The 25,634-nt window shown below is 40.5% G+C and overlaps 2 protein-coding genes across 3 annotated transcripts; both read right to left on the bottom strand.

Moving 5' to 3' along the window:
* Positions 1–42: 42 nt before the first annotated feature.
* On the bottom strand, positions 43–19,899 carry si:ch211-168d23.3 (BRD4-interacting chromatin-remodeling complex-associated protein). 2 transcript variants are annotated; one of them, XM_023277768.3, is made up of 14 exons: positions 19,603–19,899; positions 18,546–18,728; positions 15,411–15,456; positions 15,266–15,308; positions 15,050–15,115; positions 13,345–14,859; positions 12,595–12,828; positions 10,349–10,919; positions 10,041–10,186; positions 8,804–8,865; positions 8,247–8,395; positions 7,790–7,884; positions 6,962–7,064; positions 43–4,823 (listed from the first exon to the last, which is right to left on the bottom strand). In XM_023277768.3, the coding sequence occupies exons 3-14, from the start codon at positions 15,449–15,451 to the stop codon at positions 4,120–4,122; spliced, it is 3,729 nt and encodes a 1,242-aa protein (XP_023133536.2). In that variant the 5' UTR covers positions 15,452–15,456; positions 18,546–18,728; positions 19,603–19,899; the 3' UTR covers positions 43–4,119. The 2 variants fall into 2 exon arrangements, with proteins under 2 accessions (XP_023133536.2, XP_054861911.1); XM_055005936.1 differs by having other exon boundaries at positions 18,546–18,714.
* Positions 19,900–22,063: 2,164 nt separating this feature from the next.
* On the bottom strand, positions 22,064–25,570 carry LOC111573544 (ERH mRNA splicing and mitosis factor). The gene is made up of 4 exons (XM_023277763.3): positions 25,415–25,570; positions 24,559–24,646; positions 23,690–23,810; positions 22,064–22,356 (listed from the first exon to the last, which is right to left on the bottom strand). The coding sequence occupies exons 1-4, from the start codon at positions 25,415–25,417 to the stop codon at positions 22,254–22,256; spliced, it is 315 nt and encodes a 104-aa protein (XP_023133531.1). The 5' UTR covers positions 25,418–25,570; the 3' UTR covers positions 22,064–22,253.
* Between the last annotated feature and the right edge of the window lie 64 nt (positions 25,571–25,634).

Genomic DNA, 25,634 nt, shown 5'->3' with positions numbered 1-25,634 from the left:
GTGAACATGTTTGAATATTTAAAAAAAAAAAAAAGGACACAATAACATTCAGTTTTTTTAATTTCTTACAAAATCACAGTTTAATAAATAGTCTGTAAAAATGAGTACAAAAGTGGTTTTCTTAACATTTCATATATGAATCACTCATGACTTTCAGGTCAAAGGAGTCTTTAGTTGGATTTTTTTTTGTCAGGAATGACATTTTTTTTTTACAATCTAGTTTTGCTGAATTAAGGCCTCTTGATTTTGGCATCAGAACAATCTGTCAGTCAAATGTTTGTATCTGAAGTTGAATTAGTGTAGAGTTATGAGCTCCCCTGGTTTCACAGTTCAATCAGGAAAATTAAATAAAGCACATGTACAAATAAATAAAATGGCTCAACATGCAGAATCCCTTCGTCCTTAAGAAGACGCTGACAAAACTAAGCATATTTCTAATGATCAGTGTTTGACACTGCGACAATAACAATGGCACATGAGGCTGCTTCATCGAAGGGGATTCCATCAAAGTTGACTTTATTTCTCTCTCATCTTGTGTCTTTGACTTATTACCAAGGAAAAATGTGGGCAAACTTTGGGAAACACTTAAACAAAAAACAGACATAAAAAACACATAAGTAAATTTTGGTGGAATTCCCCTTGTAAGAAGTTTAGCGGTGACAAAGAGTGCAATCCTGTGTTGTGAAAGACACTCTGACATCTTTACTGCATTACAGCGAAACCCCTGAGGATGGAAACACACTGGAAGGCTTGGCCACTTCTTAGATATGCTCACTTTAATATTTTGGGACAAGTTCTGTTAAAGGCGGTTGGAAAATAAACTTGCTTGCTCATTTACCAACAGCAAATCTGAAGCTACAGTCAGCAGCTAGTTAGCTTAGCATAGAGACATGGCTTTAGCAGTGCTGGTAGGTGGAGTTTGTTACCTTTGGACAGAGCCAGGCTACTGGATTTCCCCTATTTATAGCCCTTAAATTGCCCATACTATGCTCATTTACAGGCATCTATTATAATTAAACTGTATTTTCACCTCTTCTCACTATTCTGCTTTGTTTTAGCACCTTTCTTTGTCAGACCCACCTCCTGAAAAACCCAGGCTGCTCTGATTGGTTGGCTGAACCAATGAATGTTAGTTGGTAACCCCAGATATAAAACTATGTCCCAATTCAGGAGCTGCATCCTTCCAAAGGCTTTGATTTTGCTCCGCTGTTGACCTCCACGGAAGCTTGGGTGTTGTTTTATGACTTTTCTAATCCACTGGAGTCTAGTTGAAGGACCCTTAGGTCATATCTAGGAATTCTCTAGATATCCCATGTATTGTAAATTCTCTTAGATAGCTTGTGCATCCTAAACTCCAGACATCCAATGTATCCTAAATTCTCCAGATATCCTGTGGATTCTAAAGTCTCCAGATATCCTACATATCCTAACTTCTCCAGATATCTTGTGTACCCCAAAATCTCCAGATATCTTGTGTATCCCAAATTCTCCAGATATCCTGTGCATCCTAAATTCTCCAGACATCCCGTGTATCCTAAATTCTCCAGATATCCTGTGGATCCTTAATTCTCCAGATATGTTACCACTGCACACAGCCCACTTTAGGAATAATCGCAATGATGCAGTGCTGCAGCCGAAACTGTGAGTAACTTCTGTATCTGTAAAAATTGAAATGTCAAAGGGTTCCATAAACATCCATGAGAGCCCCTTGTATTTTTTATGCGTTTAATATGAGGGGTAATGTGACCGTCTTCCTAACTATTGCTGCATGTGTGACACCTGTCCACTTTTCCAGTTTCAATCAGTAATGCAGAAACCGTGAACTGGCCTTAACAACGCTTGGTTCAACCTTTGCATCTTTCAGAGGCATGTGCTTTGTAGGTTATATCTTTCAAAGGTTGTAGTCCCTGAATTGGGAAGTGATAGCTAGAGAGGAAGTTGTTTATTCTGTGTGAAGGCCAAACTAGCTGCTACGCAAATGTGTTACATGTTTAGGTTTGTAAGTAACGGGGAGAAAAAAAGCTTGGACTTGAAACAAGGCTTTTCAGGAAGGTGCATGGACTTTAGGATTTATAAGTTTGCAGACTATAAAAAGCTACAACATGCTAATGGAAGGTGGGAAACCCCAAAAAGCAGAATATTTGCTCTCTAAGCTAAGTGGCTGCTAGCTGTAGCTTCATAGTTAGCATACTGACACAAATGTATCAGTCTTTTAGCAAGAAAATCTATTTCCCCAAAGCTCAAACTCCTCCTTCATGAACCCTCCTGTGAGTTTCCACCCGAACTACTGCAGAGAGTTTCAACACTACATTACTGCATATTATAACTCCTTTTGTTCATTCCAACAAAAGACATTTTTACACATTAAAAAAAAAAAAAAAGACAATACAATTCAAGAAATGAGTGCCTGTTTGATTTAGCCCCAAATTTCCGGATGTTTTTTTTCCTTTTTTTTTGAAGGGACAGGTTGCTTTCTCATTTCAGAACACCAGATGTTTACATCTTTTCTTTGCAGATTCCATTTCCTTAAAGGTACACTGACTGAATTAACAATAAGGCATTTTCTAAACCTTTCCAATTCACGACTTGTCGAACCTTAACCCCCAATTCCAAAAGCTAAATTTCGAAGTGCGCTTTCAATTTACACTACAAAAATTAATTTTGCAGCTTTTACATTTCGACCTTGAAGGTAAAAATCCATCTGCAAGGAATAATTTTGCACGTTTTTCATGAGGAAGAGTCGAACAAACAGAACAGAATTCACATTTTCACACAGACCAATAAGATTGTCACGTTAACATAAGAATGTTGCAAAAACTTATATATTGCTCCACGATGGCGGCGTGAAAGTAAACGTTCGGCTCGGTGCGGCGGGCTACAAACCAATAATTTAATAATAAATAAAGAGAAGCGGATGATTCTTCTAGTTTTTGGTCAAAGGCTGTTTGACGATGCAGAGAGGCTCATGTTCTGTACAGTTTCTGTCAGTTTTGGTGTTTTTCTCTTTTTTTGTTGTTTTCATGGTCATCGATGCCGTTAAAAGTCACCGTCAAGCCCTTGAAACATGTTAGAAACTTCTAAACTACACGGGCTGCGATGACGAAAAAAATAAGCATCTCTCATTCCTGAAAAACAATCTCGGTTTTCATCGAATGAATAAGCAAAACAGGCAAAGATCTCCTTCATCTTCCTCTTCCTCACTGCACCACCACTGCTCCCAACAACCCTAACTTATTATTATTGCTTGCATGTTAATACATACAGTTATGGGAAACCATTCTTGTCTCTGGAAACAGACAGAAATATTTCACAGTAAGACTCCAAACTTAAGAAAGAAAAAAAAAAAGAAAGGAAAAGCACGACTGCCTCATGTGTTTTTTGTGTCCCACTGGGGTTCTTTCTGCTTCAACATGGACGGACTCCAGTTTGTGGGAAGAGACACAACATGGACGTTTGCTGGTGTATTCAGGATGTATAGCAAGTCACAAATTTCTTTGGAGTTTCATTCGTTAAGCCGAGATGATGGAGCCTGCGGGAGGTTTCGGTCCCGTCGCAGGATGCAATGTTTTCTCACTCACTCTTAATGAAAACACACTCACACACTCACTCGTCGCACATTCTCAATGCAAAAACACAATTGGCACAGATTATCAAAATAAATACCCTGGAAGCTTGGCACTATGCAAAAGAAACTCCACGTTTTTGTTTTTTTTTTTGAAAGAAATCTTATAAAAAACTATTGAATAATCTCAGTCTACTCCACGTTTTCGTTATCCTCACTATTACTTATATACTATATGCTGATGAAGGTTACACCAGTGTCGTAAACCTCTGAATGACTTAACTACCACTGAAACAATATAGCTCCTATTCAAATAGATTTTTTTTCCACAAACGTACATCAAAATGAAGTATCTAACATCTATCGGACTATAGATAGTGCTGTTGTCTGGTATGCATCTCTTTATAGTGCCTCTTAATTTTTTTTCCCTTCTTCCTTTTTCCTTCAAACAATCCTTAAAAAGTAAAATCTGAAACCCTTAATGGGAACAGAGAAGAAGTCTGGTTGTTCCACCTCGGATGGATGTTTTTCGTGGACGTTTGTGGGGTGGATTTACCTCACAGGTGTCCCTCCAGGATGCTGGTAACAGCCTGGTCCAGCGAGGGGCCCGACGTGGTTCTGGTCGGGGCTGCCGATGGGCCCTGCAGGCGCTGGAGCTCCAGTATGCTGTCGATGGCGCTCTGCAGGTGTTCGCTGAGCATGTTGTCCTCTTGGAGGGTCGGAGGCGGCGGGCTGAACCGCCGCTCCGGCCGAGGAGACGCTTCCAACCGGTAGCATTTCAGTTTTGGAGCGCTGACATCTCTGGGAGGCAACTCAGAGCAAACGTCCGGCACAGGAAGAGGGTTTGGGGGTTTTGTTTTGGAACTGGGCGGCGTTTGAGGAACTTCCTCTGCTGCGGTGTTGCCATTGGACATCTCCTGGTCGTGTAAAGGATGCTGGGTGGCTCCGTTGGGTGCCGGCGAGTGGCGTTCGTTGACCCCGCCGCCGTTGGTTAGCTGCCCCGTGTGGTCCCTCTTCAGCCCCGGGTCACAGGCCGAGTTGTGGATCACCTTACGAGAGCCGGACTCCTGCTTGATGGTGAGTCTGAGCGCCCCGCGGGAGCTAGAGCGGTACGTCTTGAGGCCCGGCGGCCTGTCGGACAGCCGGGTCCAGGCTGGTGGAGATGAAGGGCTGCCAGAGGAGGAGTAGAGGTTGGAGGAACTGGAGGAGTGGGCACCATGAGGGGAAGACGAGGACGAAGACAAGACCGACATGAAGGACTCTGGAGGGAAGAAGAGGAAGTGCTTAGTATGGATGTTTTGACATTTACTAGCTGGAGTGGATACCTACCACAGATATCCTATAATTCAGTTTCTTCTGCGTTAGCAAGAACATTTTGGTTTAATTCTTCCTGGATGAATGTATCACTTTAAGCATTCATGTGTACAGAGTTTCTCATTACGGATCTCAACAATTCTTACTTGTAAGTCCAATATAATTCTAGTTCAAGACATTCAGTTCCCTTCAATTCAACATATCTGCATTGCCATTTTTAGATATCTTACATTAAGTTTTAACTGGTCAGAATGGTATTCATATTTCAAACTGTATTTATGACTCATCAAAATTTTATTGCAAATATCTTAAATAATTATGTCTATACAGATATATACAAATTAACTGCAGATAACTAAAGCCAAATTCTAGTTGTAATTCCAGTTTCAGATATCTGCAGTTTAATTCTGACTAGTCATAACTGTAATCCAAGATATCTTTAATACCCCTTCATTCAAGATACCTACATTGTCCGTTTTAGATATCTTGAATTAAGTTGGAACTAATCAGAATGTCGTTGTAGACATCCCAAAATGGAATTATGACCAGTCAAAATTTAATTTTTAATTTACTTCAGTTAGAGTTTTGATTCAGCAAAATGATGTTGGTGATGTCTGCAGTTATGTCAGAAGCTACTTCAAGTCGAAGGAAGGGGCACTTTCTTTTCGAACATACTGTAGCGCTGTCTTTCAAAGATTGAAGCCCCTGATTTGGGACTCACTTGACTATCGGCAGAGAGATGCAGGCCTGGTAGAAGAAGCTTTAGTAAGGAAATAACAGTTGGTAGTGAGGAACCTGCTTGTTCTTTGTTTGAGGGCCACACTGGCTGCTCGGTAGATGAGGCTGGACTTCAAGCTGGGCATTTCAGGTGGATGTTTTCTGTGGGATCTAATGACTCTTTTTGTTGTGGACTTCGGGCTTTTGGGCCAAAAAGCAGCAATGTAGGCTCTTTTAGCTACAGTATACAACAAGCTGTTTTACCGCCATGTCAGAGCAGCCTGAGGCCAAAGTTTTTGTAAGTTTTGAAGACAAGTCTGGTGGGACGTGTCAAAGGAACATCCAAGATTCCCAGCAAAACAGCTCAGAGCGTCATGCTGTCTTTTGGTTGGTTCTAACCACAAGAGCAGCCATTCTGGAGATGTTCTGACTCGGTTATCTAACCCTGAAATTTGTCAAAGTCTCTTAGATCCTTAAACTGCCCATTTTTACGACTTTCGACACCTCAACACCAAGAACTGACTTGAAGAACCACTCGCTGCCCAAAGATCCAACCTGGTAATTGGCAAGTGCCTTTGATAATCTTTGTTCTTCACTTTGGCTGTCATTGGTCTGAATGTTGGAGCTGATCGGAGAATAGAATAGTTTTATCTAGTCAAACATGACAGAGAAATGTTTTATTTATTGGTGAAGCTACTAAACTGGTCAGATAAAGGTCATGTTCGAGTTGAATGTTTTTCAGACCCAATTTTTTTGTCAAAATCCACTACTTTTTCACTTGATATACTGTTTCAATTAGTTGTAATGTACTATTTCAGTGTGATGCTGTCCAAACACCACAGGAAATAAGTATTTTTACTAAATGTGACAGATAAAGAGTAATGTTTATTAATGTGTGCTTTCACTGCGAGTGAAATAGTTAATAAATTCAAAGTTCTTGCTTAATAAGAGATTCTTGTTCCATTTTTGGATGATTATTTTATCAGAAGTCCGACAGCAGCCACGTATGACATCTAACAGTCTTCAAGAGGCTCCTTCCCAACTTTTTAATTAACATAACAACCCTTCTTTAATTTGCTCTTAACCTCTCACATGTAATTTTTGGAGTCTTTCTCAGCACGACCCTGCTCCACATTTCCACAGCTTAATTACACATTCACACCTGGGAGCTGCTCCGGAGCAAATATGGAGGTTAAGTGCCGCGCTTTGAGGCACCACTAAATTAGTTTGTATTTTTTCTAAAGTGTCACTAATTCGCTTTTCCCCAGTTGGTCCGGATTTTCTCTCTGCTCTGGGATTTAAAGCGGCATCTTTCTCAGCCTCGGCGTTGTGATAATAATAGTATTTTCGTCCTGCTGGGACTCTGACCTGGGTCTCTGCGGGCTCGTCGTCTGTCCTCTGCTAAAGCGTAACGTTCGGCCTGAAGGAAGAGACGCTCCAGCATCACCATCTCCGCTGACGGACTCTCCTGCTGTGGAAACCAGTTCACAGCCAGTCAAACGTACAGTTTGAAAACAGGGTGAATTTTTGTTCTCAATTCTCGTTCGTCATTTGAACATGAAAGATGATTTACTTACTACAGTTATCTGGTAAAAATGAACTGTAATTGCGCAGTTAACTTAGAGATTTAATGACTTTTGTTAGATGAATGGATGGATGGGTAGATGGATAGACGGATGGATGGATGATAGACACGGATGGATGGATGATAGACACGGATGGATGGATAGGCCGATGGATAGACGGAAGCATGGATGGATGATAGACGGATGGATGGATGATAGACACGGATAGATGGACAGATGGATGAATAGATAGATGGATGAATGGATAGATGATAGATGGATAGGGTTAAGTAAGATAGTTGTGGAAAATAGTTAACTACATTTACTCAAGTACAGCTTTGAGGTACTTGAGTATTTCTATGTTGTACTACTTTATACTCCCACTCTGCCACGATTCAAAGGGAAATATTGTACTTTCTACTCAAAGTAAAAAATTTCAGGCAAGTCAGAGAAGATCAAGCAGACATTGTTCTATAAATCAGATGATTTGAGATGGAGTGCACTTTTATTTAAGCAGAATGTTGTCATACAGGATTTTAGCTTGTACTGGAGTGTTTTTACGTCTCCATAGTGGTACTTAAAGATCTGAATACCGCATATAAGTAAATGCAGAAAGAAAGCAGCATCTCACCTGGGCTTCTCTAACCAATAGCTGCCTGTATTTGTTGACCATGTCCTTGGTGCGTTTCAGCAGGAAACCGGACACGGTGTCGAACTCCTGGTCCACTGTGGAGAAGGATGTAAACACACTCAGATTAACAAAATAATTAACCCAAATGATGATAGAGTACAGATATACTACTAACAACTCTGTTCATGTTATGATAGTATGACTAGGGGGCTTTATTGTTTGCGAAAGAGAAGAAAAACTTTTGAAACATGAGTTGGGTTGCAAGAAACTGAACCAAAACCTAAAAAACACAGTTACGTCTTATCTGTAAGTGTATACATGCTGCTCATTATGTGTTACATGCTGGTGCAGAGGGCACAGTTTTTGTTGAAATACTTGTTTTTTGTAGATATGTTGGGATCTTTTTGTTTTTAGAGGCATATCTTTAGCTGAGGGCTTCACGAATCATCAGTCCAACCTAAATTGAAGTCCTCCTGAGTGGGCAGGTGACCGGCGCAGGTGTGGTACGGCAGCAGGCGTCCCACGGCGTCCTTCAGCGTGGAGAAGGCCGAACCGGTAAACGGGTTCTGTACGGCTCCATGGTCCAAACAGAGCTGCTGCTGGAACCTGAAGGAAGAAAACTCTGCGTTAACCTGAACTGACAGAGAATGCAATAAGAGTCAGTTTTGAAGCACTTTCCTTCTTTCCCAGTGAAGAAATCAAAAAAAAAAAAAAAAAAAAAAAGGCAAACAGGAGCCACATGCAGATTTTAAGGTGGAAGGTTTTCTTGCATGTAGCTCAAAGCATGAGTTGGCATCCCAAATCAATAAACATACTTTTGAATTCAGTCAATTCTTGTAATGCCTCTCGTGCTTTACATACGCTTTACGGATTACTGGATATTCTACTTCCTCATATGGAGAATGGAGTATCTGAGCAGCTTTTCAGTGCACTTCAGAACCAATTTACTTTTTCTCCAACCCTCCTGACTTTGACTAAGCTTTCTGCAGGTGATTCGCTGTTCGGGGATCTTACCTGTGCCTTCGCATTGCTGGTGTGAGCCTCTCCTCTCTCTGCAGCTCCACAGGACCTGCCACCTGGAGAAAACACAACAGTTTAGGCTACAAGGACGGACACATGGCCGTTTTCAAGGCATTCATTATCCGTTTCCTGCGTTTAACAATCATTTCAATGCTGTCAAAGTTGTCATTTCACAGTTTAAGTCAGGACTTTAAGGGGACCAGTTTAAACTCTTAATTCCAGTCACATTTAACTGTTTCTTTACCACGTTTGATGTGTGTTTGGGGTCATTGTCTTGTTGGAACACCCAACTGTGTCCAAAATCCAACCTTCTGGCTGATGGTTTTAGGTTTTCATGAAGAATGTGGAGGTGATCCTCCTTCTTCATTGTTCAGTTTACTTTATGTAAAGCTCCACTTCCACTGGCAGCAAAACAGCCCCAGAGAATGATACTGCCACCACCATGCTTGATGGTTGGTTTGGCTTTCTTAGGCTTCTCTTTTCCAAACATATTTGTGGTCATCGTGGCCAAATCGCTTAATTTTAGTTTCATCTGACCGCAGAACTTTCCTCCAGAAGGTTTTTTATTGTCTGTGATCAGCAGCAAACTTCAGATGAGCCTTAGATGTCCAAAGTCTTTTTGTGGAAGAGCGTCTTTCTTGCAGTCTCTCAGCTCATATTGATGTAAAACATACTTGTACTGTTGACACTGACAGCAGCTTCTAATTCATTGCAGACCTGCTTTTTGGTGACTCTTGACCATCCTGACCAATTGTCTCTCAGCAGCAGTTTATAGTTTGTTTTCTTCCAGATTGTGGCAGTGACATAACTCGATCATTCACTTTATACTTATAATTGTTTGCATGGGTGTTTCTGTGATCTGTAGCTGCTTTGAAATGTTTCCAAGCTACTTTTTGACTTTTTTGAGTCAATGATTTGCTTTTTCAGATCTTTGCTGAGCTCCTCAGACTTTCCCACTGTGGTATTTGTGGCTGAATGTCAGCAGCTGTAGTCAATCATTATCACTTATTAGAAGTTAAAAGGTCATGCCAAAACTGATCATTCAAGTTGCCATATGGATATTTTTGTAACAGCGGGTTTTGTCGTATTTCCAGAAGACCTTTGATAAATCTATGAAAGACGTGTTTCAGCGATTTCTAAATAGAAAATTCAGAGTTTTAGCAGTCATTGGAAGACTGTCATGACAGACATTGTTTACAAGTGCATGTAAAGTGAGTGGACATTATCTGACCTTGGTCTGTGGACTTGTCTGGACCGGTGGACACTCTGTGGAAGCTGGAGGTCCGTGGGCTTTCTGGACCCCTTTGGCTGCAGGAGAGGGTGGATGGACATCGAGAGTAAATGCTTTACTCTCCACAACCAAGGCAGCTGTCGGCTCTGATGAGGGACATAATGAGGCCATAACGACGATGATGATGATGGGATTGGAAATGAAGATAATGATAACAGAGGTGATGTAGAGGGAGGACATAATAGTTAGAAACACAGAAAAGAGCTTCATCAGGAGTTGCATATTTTTGAACCAGTAGGTCCACTTACTGTTTTGTGTGTGCTGTTGGACAGCGGAGTCGTCTCCTGCTTTGGAGACAACAGCAGCTGAAGGATCTGGCTGCTGCTGAGGCACCGAGACGCTGGATCGCAGAGGAGACGGGCTGCTGTGGACCGGAGGGGGGACCGAGGGGGAAACCGAGGCCTGGATCTGCACCTGGTTCTGGCCGAACAAGGCCTGTGGCACCTGGAGCTGATGGGGGGCCGGGTACTGGACCTGAGGCTCGATTCTGGGCTGTGGAGCTGCCGTTTGTTGGGCTGAACTCTCAGGTCCGGACAGAACCATCTGAGGCCCAGCTGGGGGGGAGAAAGGAGCCGGAGCTGTTCTGCCGGCGTCCTGGATCTGAGGCGGGGAGCAGATCAGCGACGGGTCCTCGGGGTCCGAGTGAAGAGGAGAAACCTCGACACACTGATCAGACAGCAGGGAGTCCTGACCGGAACCGGCATGAGTCCGAGGATGGGTGTCTCGGTCACCGGAGACCGGAGAGGAGAGCGACTCCATCGGAACCACCGGCAGAGATCCGACCAACAAGTCGGACGAGATGGGAGAACTAAGCGCTTGCTGTGGAGAAACGATGACAAAAAAAAGAGACATTTGTTTTATTTTGTTGAATTTGAGGCAATTGAAGATTATTTCACTGTAACCGACATCTGCAGTACTTAGTTATCTTATTGTATCATATCTTGTTGTAAATATAAAGTACGATAAGATAGGATAACTTAGAATAGGATAAAACTTTGTTAACCCCGAAGGAAATTTTAAATTATTTATCTCCCATTTCTCCCATTCTGCCATGTCATGAATGTATACAGGAGCTTGTTCCGTAAGTTTACCAAATAAAGCCCTATTCGCACGGGATTGGTATTACCTCGGGACCAGTGGTGATTTGGGATGATTGCAGAGGATGTCTGTGATCTTTATGCCATGCAAATGCACCATGTCTGTAATTTAGAAAGTAAAAATTCCACCACAAATTACCTACCATATTTTGCCAAACTCCGACATCGTGGGATAATACTAGTCCTGTGCGAATCTGCATCTCAGTGATGCCGATACACAACAGGCCTGTGGACCATTGGCAGAAACAGCCAAATCAGATCAACAAGACGAGGGAAATTTGGGAGGATGTTGAGATGGAGGACATGCATAGTAGCCTGCAGTTAGAAACCTTGATGGCCCGTTATCCCAACAACGCTGCCCACTGTTCTCAAGTGACGTCGCTGCTTTGACATATTTACTGTTGCCATGACGACTACATACCACGTTATATCTGGGCTGTAATGTCAGTAAATCAGAGTAAAATACAGACTTTGCTTATCCCATGCAAATGCACTGCAAGAAAAACAGAGATGTGGGGAGGTAATTCACAGTTTACCAGAGATCCCCTGGTAATACTAATCCCGTGTGAATTGTACATAAGTCAGGCTTATTTCAATTAGAGTGACTTATTAAACTTAACATAGTTGAACTTAACCAGAGCTCCTATATCGCTGACCATAGCTGATTTTATTAACCAGAAACAGCCCAAAAAACAAGGTTTAAACCAATAATACCTCAAATACACACGATAGATAGATAGTAGGATGTACACTGTAAAACATTAAACAGAAATTTACTGAAAATAACTTATCTTGTTAACTTAAAGCGAATCTCTACATTTAGTTAATTTCAAGTTAATTCACTATAAAATATTTAGTTATTTTCAGATAATTTTAGAATTTATAGTCATGAGTTTTGCGATTTGAGGTCTTCTGACTCTAGATGAGTTTTGTTATTTTATACAATTTTATTCTCTTTTAAAAATTGTTTTGTTTTAGCACTTGTGTTCCCACACACACAAAAACGCTATATAAAAACACTTAATTTGCTTTAGAGCTGCATCGAATAATTGATCAATTGTCACAGAGCAATATTACCTAGAGAATAACTGAAATTAACAGAACTTACTACATGTATTACTAAGATTAACTTGATTTTATTATTTCAGTTCCATTGCTGCTACTTCATGAGTAATCTAACAATATTGTAACTCCAGTTTTGTTGCTGTAGCACTATTTTCCTTTGGCCTAACTCCTGTCTATTTGTCAGTATTTGGGGTTTTTGTGATTTTTATAGTTTTTTTTTTTTTTTGTTTGTTTTTTTTTACCAAAGTGGTCTCACAGTTTCCTTAGTAAAGGCTTCTGACCTCAACTTATGTTATTTAAATGACTAAAAGTTTGTTTGCCGAAGCTCTGACCTGTTGCAGATGTTGCATAAAGGCCTGGTTCTGGCTCATCGAGTGGGTCGCCTCCTCCACCGCTTGCGTCATGTCTGCTGGGGGCATCAGGAGTTTGGGCATCTCCACAGCTGGATCCTGGGCCAGAGGTGGTTCAGGGGGGCGCTGCAGGACGGTGACCACCGGAGGAGGCGAAGACTGAAGCCCTGCGGAGGACGGCTGCACTGAGACGTGCTGGAGAACGTGACTGTAGGGCTGCAGAGGGAGACGAACAGACAAAACTGCATTAAAAAGCCGTTTTATCGCTTCGAGAACTAAACAACCAGTTACTTTTCCTGGCAGCCGCTGGTTCCCAAAAAGGAAGAAAATCAGTTCAGAGTCGTGTAATCCATCACACTTTGAACAATCTGCAGAACTTTACTTCATAATAACATAACTGACAAGAAATTATTGATGTTTATGTTTACTGGGAAAATTTATGTAGCCCAAAATTTAATAGCCACCAATGAATGCCTGGAAACGGTAGCATTTTCTGACAATTTATATACCAAACAATGAATCCATTCATCAAGAAAATAATCAACAAATTAACTGATGATGTAAACATTTGTTAGTTGTAGCCGTACTCTGGTTGTACAATGTTTATGCATCATTTTTTAAGTATCTAACACACTAAAATAGCAAAAAAGACATTTTTATCTACAGACAAGACACTCGATTTAGCTTCCAGAAAACCTACAGTAAAACAAACCGAGGGTCTGATAAGCTCACCTGCTGTAGTTGGTGGAAACTCTCCTCTGAGCTGGTTCTCTCCTCCTGGACTGTCCTGTCTGGCAGCAGCACCACAGACGTCTGCTGGAGGCTCAGCTGAGCTTCAGTCTGAGGCGCCTGAGCAGCGAAGGGAAGCCCCTGAACCACCGGCGGCCCGTTCACGATCGAGATAGAAGTGAGATCTGGAGGAAGAACCCCCGAGCTGTTGATCAAGGTAATGTGGTTTCCCAGAGCCGGACTGTGGACCAGGGTGGCCCTCTGGCCCTGCCCTCCTGCGGTGTAGGTTCCAGCCAGCTGTGCCGGCATCTGGAAGACGGTGGCGGGCGCCGACTGTAGCTGCAGAGGTCCTGAAAGCACGGTGGCCTGGCGGAGCGCAAGCTGCCCTGTGGGGGTGGTGAAGACGGGGCTGAAGTTCAGCTGTCTCTGGGGCACAGTTAAGATCTGAGGTCCGTCCACGAGCTGCCCGGTGGAGGGGGCCACGCTGTGCACCGAAGGGCCCTGGTGGCTGGAGGTCAGCAGCGGTCGAGCTGCACTGGCCGGCTGGGAGATGGTAACCGGGGACTGGCCTGGAAGAAGGAACTGGTTTTGGCCCTGGAAGAGTCGCTGAGGCTGGAGCACGAAGGAGCCGCCCTGGTTGACCAGCTGCAGGCTGACGGGTTTGGGGAGCTGCTGGGGGGGCTGCGGCGGCGGAGCTACAGTCTTCTGGCCCGGAGCCTGGGACAGCAGGATGTTTGGCGAGGCAGTCCCAGGGACGAAGGTGAGGCCAGGAGTGGGTTTCTGTCCGGAGGGTTTGGGGCTGATCTGGACCAGCCGGGGCTGGATGCTGATGGGCAGCTTGGGCTGGATGGGGAGGGGGGCTCGCTGCAGGACGATGCCTGGTGCTGCCGCCGCCGCCGCCCTCAGCGTCGGGGTGATCAGGGGCCGACCGGTGACACCCGGCACCGTCTTGTGGATGATCATGCTGGAGGCCTGGGCGGGACTCAGAGAGAAGGACGTCTCCGGAGAAGCGGCAGGAAACACGTTTCCTGGCAGCAGCCCCATCAGCTGAGGAGGGGCAGCGGGTTTCAGAGAGGGGCAGCCTGGACCCACAGCCAGCAGGGAGGGCTGGGGAGGCTCCACCGCCGCCTGGGTGTCTCTGGGCAAAGCAGGGGCGACGGGGAGGGTCACGGATTTGGGCATGAAGGGCACCGTGGGCGGAGAGAGGAGCGGGGAGGGGGAGTACAGGGACAGACTGTCTCCTGGTGGAGCCAGACCTGCCTCCAGAGCCATCGTCTGCTCCGTGATCTCGGCCTCCTGCAGGCTCTGCTGGAGGATGTCGCAGGCCGCCTCCGCCGCTTCCTCCGCTTTCTTGGCCTCGCATCCAGCCTCCACAGGTGGTCCGCTCTGCACGTCCGGAGGGTCTTCTCCGCCCTCCGGGGACGACAGGAGGGCCTCCTCCAGGAACGACAGATCCACACAGCCGGGCGGAGGCGTGTCGGGGGAATCCCTGCCGTCTCCCAGCAGAGAGACGGGACTCTGGAGGAGGAAACAGCGGGAGATAGACGGGGAAGCAGCAGACAGAGCAGTGGAAAGAGGGGAGAATTGTGTGATTAGTAGCGGTTGACACGATGCCGTTTCAGGCACAGACGGAGAGAAAAACATGGTTCTCCTGAGGGGGGAGATGCTGGTTGTTGTGACGCTGCTGGCTGTGGATCCAGACACTCACCGGGGCATCAGCGAAGAGGGAGGGTTCCCCAGAGGAGGAGTTAATGAGCAGGTCTTCCGTCTGCAGCTGGTGGGGTGAAACCAGTCGATTTTAGGTTGGGAGAGAAATGAATGCAGCATTACAGAACGCGTGCCAGGAAATATTTCCATCTGCGATTTATCATTTGCATTATTGATTTTTGTATTCGAGTCTCTCTATTTAAGACTCTTTTGTTACCTCATTGGTCCCATGAAGGAAGTCGTTCAGGGCTTGGGGGTCACTGCAGAGACAGAAGGAGCAAAATCAGTCAAATCTTGCCGGATATTTGGTGCAGACTTAAGTTAGAAGTCATGTTTGTTGCGAGTAAGAATCAGAAACTCACCACAAAACATCAAGTAGACAAGTCCCATCTTCATCCTCCATGTCAACTGAGAGGAAACGGATTAATCAGGGTTAATTTTGACACTTTGTTGTTAATGTTTTGGCTTAAAATGTTTATTAGCGGCATCTTACTCTTAGTTTTGCACTAAAATACCATTTAGCTTGAGATGCTAATTCATTGGACAGCATTAAAGGATGATGTAGATGTAATGCAGTTTCCTTATTCCTTGTGATAATAATTCTAAAGATGTGACTGAAAGTGAGTTTAAATCACCTGATAATTTCATTCTAGGTTACTTTTTATAAATATCAGGCAGCTGTCTACAGTTTTAAAGTTGCTCAGCTGTTTTATTGCTGCTTCTTGCGTAACTCAATCTATAATTTGTTGATTAGTTTACACAAGAAATCAATTTCTTTAAGACACAAAGCTTCACTAAATGTAAAGCTCTTCTTATTATTTGTAGAACAACAACTCAAGCAGATAAATAGATATTTAAATGAACTTTTATTGATCTGGAGCTGCAGTTATTTCCATTAACATTATTGCTTAATGAACATTTTGGTCTTAAAATATGATTTTATTCTGTTTTTTATGTGAAAAATAGATTATCAATCCCTCTTCGGCCGTTGTTTATTCTGGAAAAAAGAGGGAAAACTGTAAAATACTAGTAAATCACTGCTAAAAATGCTTTTAAAAATACTTTACAGTATCACAAACCTTTGCATTGTAAAATTAAGATGCACAAAACTCCTGCTGGCCTCAGCTTTTATTTTCTTCATTCTTAAACTCAGACTACTGTTGATTTAAAACAGCTTCAAGACCTTTTTATTCGATTAGCATACTAATACAACTTACTTGGGTTTTTGGTTTAGCTGATATGTGCCAAATTTGTGATGACATGTTCACTTTTTCATGAAACTTGGTGCACTTTTGGTCCCTGATCATTTTCACAGATGGAGCCTCGTACTTCAACCAAAACTAAATTATGTACTTTGCATCATATCTGTTTAACCAAACATGATAATGCAGAAAAAGTGATGCCTGAACAAATGTTGTGATGTTCAAGGATTGAAATGACACCATATGCAATATCAGGTCAACTAAAACTGTGAATTTCAAAGACAATGTGAGGAGAAAATCACCGTATCTGAATACAGAATTTTAAAGATTTTCTGTTCATTAGCCCTGACTGTAAGGAGTAGAAAAATATCCAGCATGACCTTTTTGGCTCATTAAAACAAACACAAAGATTAACTCAAAAAATCTATTTCAGACCCAGGTTTGTTTCGTTGTTGAACTGTCTCCTCCACACTGACAGAGTTGTGCACTAAAAGCAGTTTTTTTTTAGCTTTCTAAAGCCCCCAGCTGTGTTTCTAGTGTTTCTGGAGCCACAACCTGTTAGTTCAGAGGTGAAAGATTTGACCACCGTGATCTCCAGAGTCGAAACGGTGAGTTTGGTCGTCAACGTTTCCACAAGAGCTCTGGTTTGTTTTCATCCACCTCCAGGAAGCTTTTTGTTGGTCAAAGTTGTCTCTTTGTTGTCGTCGACCAAACAATGCTGAGAGTTTTTGCGAGGGCTCCATTTCTGAAAATATTCTCAAACTGTACAAGCGCACCAAGTTTTATGCTTTTTAGAAAAACTGATCATCATTTTGACACATCAGCTGATATTATTGCATATATTAGGTGTATGTAGATCAACATCAACCATTCTTCTGTTTTATTATCCTGTAAAACACCTTAAACTGTTTCTGAAATGGTGCTGTTGCTATGACATGAAAAACGGCATACAGTAAATATTAAAAGTATTTACCCTCCTTGAAACTTTTCCACTCTTATTGCTTTTCAAGATTGAATCATAATTGATTGTTTTAAGCTTTATGGGCGACAATTCACCAAAAAAAGACTTGTTCGTGTCAAAGTAGAAACAGATTTCAGTAAAGTGAATAATACAGTCACTTATTTTCCATTTTTAATTAATTGACATTACTTTGTAGAAGTTTTCACCTTTTTATGAAAGTCTTTTTTTGTAAATTGTTGTCAGAAAGCCAGATTATATTGATGACGATTCAATGTTGAAAAGCAATAAAAAGGGAAAACTTCCAAGGTGGTGAAAACTTTTTATGAGCACTGCAGATTAAACAACTGAGCCTGAAAACGAGGCACAAGGAGAAGTCTGTACATTTTTTGTTCTTGAATTTGAATTTATAGTGATATAAAACTGTAAAATCTAACTTTTAAAGGTTTTAGATGTTTGATAAATTGATTTACTGGCGACTGAAGGTTCATTTAGTCTCTAGTTGGAGACATTTTTGGCTGAGAATGATGTGAGTTTCGTGGAGCTGAACCAAAAATGTCCACAATTTTAGATAAATGTGTGAAAATGTGAGAAAAATCTGAAGAAAACGGTGTTGATTCCTGAAACATCTTGATTCTGCAGCTTTTTTCATAGTTAAAATGACATAGCAGTGGCTCAGACTTCAGTTTTTCCATGAAGTGATGCTATAGATCTAAATTTTAAACAAGTAAAATGTCATAGATCAAACATCGGAGCCAGAAAACAAGGCCCAAGGAAAAGTCTGTACATTTTATGTTCTTGAATTTTAAGTGACAGTCATATAAAACTGTAAAATCTAACTTTTAAAGGTTTTAAATGTTTGATAAATTGATTTACTGGTGATTGAAGGTTGATTTAGTCTCTAGTTAGACATTTTTGGCTGAGATTAATGTGACTCTTGTGCAGTTGGACCAAAAAGTGTCTGTAGCTTTAGAAGAAAATACAAAAATGTACAAAACCTTAACAAGAAAATAGTCAGTTTCTGAATCTACTTGATTCTGCAGCTTTACAATGATATAAAACTGTAAAATCTAACTTTTAAAGGTTTTAGATGTTTGATAAATTGAATTACTGGTGACTGAAGGTTGATTTAGTCTCTAGTTAGAGGCATTTTTGGCTGGGAATGATGTGAGTTTTGTGCAGTTGAACCAAAAATATCCACAATTCTGGAGAAAAAACTTGTTTTCCTGAAACGTCTTGATGCTGCAGCTTCATCTCACATGATGAAACAGCTGCTCAGACACCAACACTTCAGGCGTGTCACCTTTGGGTGCAAACAGACGTGAACATGAACCTACTTCATATGTGAGAGGCCCCATACAGAGCGGTCGTGCTGAGTGCTGCTGGTGGCCTCATGGGAAGTCGTGGCCGGGCTTCAGTGTCTGGAGGCGGGCGGCTGGCAGGCCGAAGCGGCGGGACGCAGACCAGACGTCCCTCTGCTGGGGCATCGCTGCGTCTGTGGAGAGGCTGGAGGGTGGAGGCTGAGGGGGAGGTGGAGGGGCACAAACACAGCAGCACATGCCGTCAGGTCACTTGAGGCTACCGGCAGCCAAAACACATTCTCATCTCAGCGGAGAGACACAAGATCAATATGTGATTCATCAGTTTCTCTCCGGAGCTGCGGGCAGAGCTGCAGACGTCTGTGCCAAACCTGTGCCAATAATAGCATCATATTTCTCTCGGACTATCGATTACGCCCGAGGCTGATGAGGAAAATGGAAGCTATTGTTGTGGCTCTCGCAGACAAACCAGATCAGCTGTAAACAGCCGCCTCGGATGCGCCTCGTCTTCCTCCTCATGGCTGCGAGGAGAAGCGAAGCCAATTAGAACATTACGCACCGCCGCGTTGCGCCCAGATTCCCGGAGAGGTCCGACCGGGAAAAAAAACACACAGCCCCAGCGGCGAGGCACTCCGGGTTTCTGCGCTGACATATTGGTGTTTACAAGCAGACAAACCCGCATTAGGAGCCTCCAGGTACCGCAGCGCCTCGTCGTAACCTGCTGCGGCTCAATGCGCGCCGTTCTCCGGCGGTAACGGGCGCCGTGGAGCGTTTCTAGGTTACGTAAGGTGAATGTGTGTTCATGTGAAATTAATGTCCCAAACGATGCTGGATGCGGAGCCTGGTCCTGATGCTGATTTTCTCCTAATATTTCTGTGTATAAACAGAGTGAGAGGAAGCCGCTGCTGCCGCTGCTGTAAATCATATCGCGGTAACAAAAGATGCCTGGTGTTAAATATCATCTCCACGCAGCCGCGAGCGATCCACGCATCTTTAGAGTAATTCTGCATTTCAGACAAGACGGGGGAAAAACAAGCAAAGCAAGAGAGAGAAGGAGGAGAGAAAAAAAACTCACCCCTTCTTTGTGGTTTATTGTCCTGTCAAGCGGGCCTCTGCGCCATCGATTCTCACTCAGTGGTCTTTTCAGATGCTAAAAGGAGGAGAGGGGGTGGAGGAGGAGGAGGAGGATGGGGTAGGGTGGGATGGAGGAGGAGGTGGGGGTACCGGGCTGGGTGTGAGAATCAGACTGGGAGAGCCGATCGCAACACAAAGGTAAAAGGAAGAGAGAGAGAAAAAAAAAGATCCAGGAACAGCAGCGGGACTGCAGGAGGAGAGCAACCGCCTCCTGCGCTCCGTCCGCCGGCTGCACTGCCGCCAGTGTCCCCCTCCCCTCCTCCTTCTCCTCTCCTTCCACTCTGGTGCTCTGGAGGGTTTTTCTTACATTTTATTGATTTTTCTTTTTTTTTATGTTACGAAAATTGTAAATACGTTCTCAGGCGCAATAGTGGCAAAAATAAAAATCAATATTTCGACACGTATTTGGGCTATTTTTGCTTTTGAGCCGAAAGAAATTAACAAGCAAATTATCATCATATTGTACTTTTATACACTGTAAAAATACACGATTTTTATTTTTGATTTTACAGATTTTTCCTGGTTTAAGTTACAGAAGAAAGTATAAATGTACATGTCAAGCATATAAAAAATACTGTAAAAATGCTGTAAATATTTTTTTTACGTTTGCCCATTAAATTACTTTTTCCTGTATTTAAATCAGCAGAAAATATTTTAAATGTAATATATTAAATTATATTTAACTACATAAATTTAATATATTTAGTTAATATAATTTATATAAATTATATAAACACATTTTTATCTGTATAAACAAGTTTTTCCTGGTTTGTTAAGTTATAGAAAACTAATAAAATCACATAAGAAAGTGTAAATGTACGTTAACCATAAACATAACTGAAAAAATTGCTGTAAATATTTTTTTAAAAATTAAGTTACTTTTTTAAACTGTATGTAAATCAGCAGAAAATAATTTTAATTTAATATATTAAATTATATTTAATTACATAATTTGATATATTTAATTCATGTAATTTATATAAATTATATTTACAGATTATTATTTTGTTAAATTACAGATAATAACCAGTAAAATCACCAAAAATATGAATTTACATATTAAGCTTAAAAAACAGGCCGAAAGTGTAAATAATTTTTTTAAATCTGCAAAATATATAATTATTTTACAGATATTTGTCATTTGAAAGAAAAAAATGTGTATTAAATAACAGATAATAGCTATTTAATCACAGAAAGTTTTTATTTAAAAGATATCTGTCAAAACACAAACACACCAAAACTGTGCATACTGTCCACAAAAATGTTTTTATAAATGTTAATTTGTTCTTTTACAATGTCTTTTATTTAAATCCACTATAAAATATTGTTCTACAGACATTTGCCAATATTTGAAAGAAAAACTACATATATTAAGAGTGGGAAAATGGTAAATAAGTATTTTTATTTTATTGTTTTACAGATTTCCCCTATTTTGCTAAATTACAGGTAATATATAGTATAATCACAAAAAGAGAATATTCATGTACATGTAAACTGTAAAAAATAAATAAAATAATACAGGCCAAAATTCTAAATAACATTCATTAAAAAAAATTAAAAGTTAGAAATGGGAATTATACATATATATATAAAATAAAATTTTACTTTAATTAAATCCACAATAAAATATTATTCTAAAGACATTTGTCAATATTTGAAAGACAAATTCATTATATTAAGGGTGGGAAAATGGTAAATAATTATTTTTATTTCATTCTGTTTTACAGATTGCCCCTATTTTGTTAAATTACAGGTAATATAATCACAAAAAAAATATTCATGTGCATGTAAACTGTAAAAAAAAAATGACACAGGCCAAAATTCTAAATTATTAATTAATCATTAAAAATTAATAAAAAGTTAGAAGTGATAATTTGTTCATTTTCAATGTTGTTCCTTTAAAATTGCAGTTTTACTGTAATTAAATCCACTATAAAATAACATTTAAATATTTGCTGTCATTTGAAAGAAAAATAGAAAAAATATTGAGGGTTAAAAAAAACATCATTTTAAAAATTATTTCACAAAATTTTCCCTTTGTTAAATTGCAGCTAATAACTAGTAAAATCAAAGGAAGTATTCATCTAGAAAAACAGACCAAACTTAACTTTACTGAAACTGACTTACTTTTTTGCAGTAGCCTGCTGTTAATGGTCATTTTGCATCAGAACCTACAGTTTTTAACCCATGTTTTGCAGTTTTTATGACTGTGGGCTGTAGTTGGACTTTTGCAATGAACGATGAAGGAAAGTCAACCAACAGAAGATTTTTACTAGACCTGTTAAAACATGATTATTTGAGATGGAAAAATTTAGCTGGAAAACTACAGAGAAAAAAAAGAATATTACTAAAAGTGAAAGGAGGAAAAAGAAAGAACAAAAAACAAAGAGACTTAGACCAAATTCTTTGTTACTTAAAAGGAACTTTATTAATAAGTCAAGCATTAAAATACAAAATACACTTCATCCTGCATGAGAAAAGGAAAAAAATCTTTGTCAAAAACTTCTTAAAACAAGTTACTCAAATCTTTGAAACACAAGTTACAGATGGTAGAAATAATATTGATCCCCGACTCCCTCCTCCTCTGAAGCTTCACTTCGCTGCCTGCTGAGCCTGACGGCGAAGCAGAACGTAGATCTTCTCTTTGATCCAGTCCTTGTTGTACGGCTGGTACGTCTGCGTGTCGGCACGATACCTGAGGCAGCAGATTAGATTCAGTTTTTATGTTTAGGTCTGGGGGGGCTTTGCTTCTCTAATGAGGCTCTTTGTTGTAAAATAGTCCCAAATCGTGACCAAATGACAGACTTTTGCTCTCCTCTAATTGGCGTCAGAAGTCAAGTTTCGCTACTGTGGGATAAAGGAGCAAAACGGCAGCTGGTAGAGACTCTGTTTTGCTCGAGGGCACTAAAGTAAAGCTGTTGAGCCTCCCACTTAAACCCAATAAAAATGGCAAAAATCAAGTGGGCTTCAGTGCATTTCATGTGCTCTTACAGCCGACTGGTTCTCGGCGTGGCAACAAAACTGGGACAATCACCGCAAAGAGTTTATCCTCATGAATTTTAATGACATGAGAAAGAAGTAAAAACAAAGCAAAGGTAGGAAAATCAGAGGCTCTGATTTCTGCGGGAAAATGTGGAAGTAAACAATCTTTAGAAGGCAAACTAATTCCTACAAACTTCTAATCAGACTGTGTTCCAAAGCTGCTGAGGATTTCTTCATGAATAATATAAATGTTTTGGTGGCTTTGTGATGAAAATATGAAGGAAAAAAAACAACAAAGAGCAACACAATCCAGTAGACAACAGAAGAAAACCGAAATAAATACCCTCATTTTATTGAAGGTTTTTGATGACAACCAGTTGATCTGTTTTACCACCAGAGGATAAAATCACACCAGCATGAGCACTGAAGTTTTTCTGAATTGTTTGTGTACAGAGTAGGTCAATACTCTGACAACTTTCGTTAAATTAATCAAATGTTTTAGTGCACTGTGCTTCATTTTGGTCAATTTCCACATCAAGTTTTATTCAATATGATGTATAAAAAGCATAAAGAGGAAAACCGTGGGTCTGTTTTGTGTGGAATAAACTACTAGAAATGTAAATATTTCCTAAATAATGGTAAAATACTAAAACAATGTGGCATTTTTGTTAAACTACAGATGGCTATCAATGGATTTTCTTTGCAATATTTACTGTATTCTCCTTCATCGACAGGGATAGTTATTATTTATCATATTTATCATTATTGTAACAATTAAAGCCTTTTTTACTATACTGTAGCATTTATAAACATGCCATGATTTTATCTAAAGCAGCAGTAGCTGTATTTCCGTAAAACTGTTAAGCCAATTTGAAACAAACTTATGAAAATTTACATAAAATAATTGCAAAAATGTGAATTATCTGCTTTGAGGTGGATAAACTAGATTATGTAGAGTTGTTAGAGGAGTGGAAGCTGCTTCTTCACACTCACATTATTCAATTATTTGACAGTACATGCTACTATTTTTTTTTGGTCAAACTTACACCAAGCAGCTGAGGTCGGCCAAGTCATCGATGAAGTCGAACAGCTGGCTGATGTCGTACGTTATCGACGGACTGTTGGGGTTCATTCTCTTTAAATGCTCTTCATACATCTTACACACACCTGTGACAGAGACGGAAAATTAAAAAAATTACACTCTTCACTCTAAAACATGTTAATCCAACATTAATTACAGAAGAAATACAAATGGAAAGGAAAATATTTTCATATTTATCTGACAGTTTTTTTGATTCATGTTGCTGATTTGGTTCTTGTTGAAATGTAGCACTTTATACAGTCAGCTAAATATCTGATAAATTCATGATAGGGCGTGTTTCTGCCGAGACAATAACATGGCAACAAGTTTGGTGGATTTTAATTACATATTCCAGGTGGCTCATATGGAGTTTTACAAATTTAAGGTAAGACACTGACTTTTTGTTTTTTCTTTTATGTCAAAAGTACTTCACACCAACATCTTTTAATTACTGGCAATAATTGTGAAAAATAACTGTAAGAAGAAATTAGAATTAAGTCCATGTGATGTGTCTATTTATTAATTACTTACAGCAGTTGGTGGGTGGTTCTTTTTATATTTATCTGACCCACAATACCCAGAATTTCCTCACGAGTGAACAAAAGCTGCATACATGTCATCTGTACATATAGACAGGATACAACTCAACTATTTACTGTTATAGACTGAAGTTAGACTAAGTTTTGTGAAAATTATAGAAGTTTCAGCGTAGTACTATTGCAAGCACGATCAAAGGGAGTCTTGTTTGTCTTGTATCAATGGAAAAAGATTTTTAAAAAAACTCTTACACATAAATCAGAAGAGTGGAAATGTATTTAAGCACCATCAGCTCACCTTCCATACACTCGTTGACTGATTCATAATCAGCGTACGTCCTCCCCTCTGGCCTCTTGGTGGGCTGCACCAGCAGGATGGTGTGAGACTGAAAAACAAGACACATATTCTGATTAAACCATTCCATGTTTAGCTCAAACAGTGATCTAGTTTATCCAAATAAAACTATTCCAGCTGTCAAAATCAGTTTATCATGCAGAGAAAGTATGAAAAGCCTTTATCTGTATAACACATTGGCTTGTTTTGATTCGTTTTTCACTTCTGCGATAATAATAACAGAATAATAAAAAGGCAAATGTAGTACAATGTTAATAAAAGCATTTATTAGAGCATCTGAGCTTTAAAAAAACATATGGATGAAAGCAAGAAGAGCAGCTGTAAGTGAAACAGAATTGCCCCAATGATAAGATGAGTCAAGCTGTAGACTGAATATGTGTTATTAATAAATATTCGTTCATTACTGAACACACAAAACAGCATTTTTCATATATCACCCTCTGAAGAAAGCTTTAGAAACTAAGACTAAACAAACAGACGCACAGTTAGCAGGTCGTGTTAGTAGACACCCACGTAAAACGATAACAAACGGACAATGAATGACTAATAAATGTAGAATAAGCTTTATAGTTCCAGAAGCTCTGCGCTGTAAGCAGTAAACATGTGGTTTATTAGTCAGTGTAGTTTGCTGAAGCTGAACCACTGCCAAACGAACCTCGCATTCATGCTAGCTAACGTTAGCATCAAGTTCGTATCTTCACCAACGGTCAATTTCTGCTAAAACAACCAACATATAACTCTGACTTTATAAAAGTGTAAAAAATCTTGTTTTGTAAATATCGTGTCAAAATGTACTAACCATGCTTTCGGTCGCTTTTTTTACTCGGTTTTGGTGGATTTTCTTGCACCTCTGCTTCTTCCAGACGAGATGACCTTTAGCACCGGAAGTACAAGCAGCTCGCGAACGTTATTTTTAAGTTGAGCTAAAAGTTGTTCTTTCTAGTTTTCTTTAATTTTTCTTTTACTAATTTTTATTCTTTGTTAATTTAAGTACTAATAATTAGCCGACTGTACGACGA

This window comes from Amphiprion ocellaris, chromosome 20 (genome assembly GCF_022539595.1).
Source record: "Amphiprion ocellaris isolate individual 3 ecotype Okinawa chromosome 20, ASM2253959v1, whole genome shotgun sequence".
Lineage (NCBI taxonomy): Eukaryota > Metazoa > Chordata > Actinopteri > Pomacentridae > Amphiprion > Amphiprion ocellaris.
The sequence above is the reverse complement of the archived record's forward strand: the minus strand, read 5'-3'. Positions and strand labels throughout refer to the sequence as shown.

Coding starts and splice junctions, on each gene's coding strand:
- LOC111573544 (XM_023277763.3), bottom strand. Junction 23,811..24,558: donor AGTCAACGAGTGTATGGAAG/GTGAGCTGATGG, acceptor TCTCTGTCACAG/GTGTGTGTAAGATGTATGAA. Junction 22,357..23,689: donor GCCGACCTCAGCTGCTTGGT/GTAAGTTTGACC, acceptor CTGCTGCCTCAG/GTATCGTGCCGACACGCAGA.
- si:ch211-168d23.3 (XM_023277768.3), bottom strand. CDS start 15,451: ATGGAGGATGAAGATGGGACTTGTCTACTTGATGTTTTGTG. Junction 14,860..15,049: donor CCCTCTTCGCTGATGCCCCG/GTGAGTGTCTGG, acceptor TTCCTCCTCCAG/AGTCCCGTCTCTCTGCTGGG. Junction 8,866..10,040: donor AGACAAGTCCACAGACCAAG/GTCAGATAATGT, acceptor TGTTTTCTCCAG/GTGGCAGGTCCTGTGGAGCT.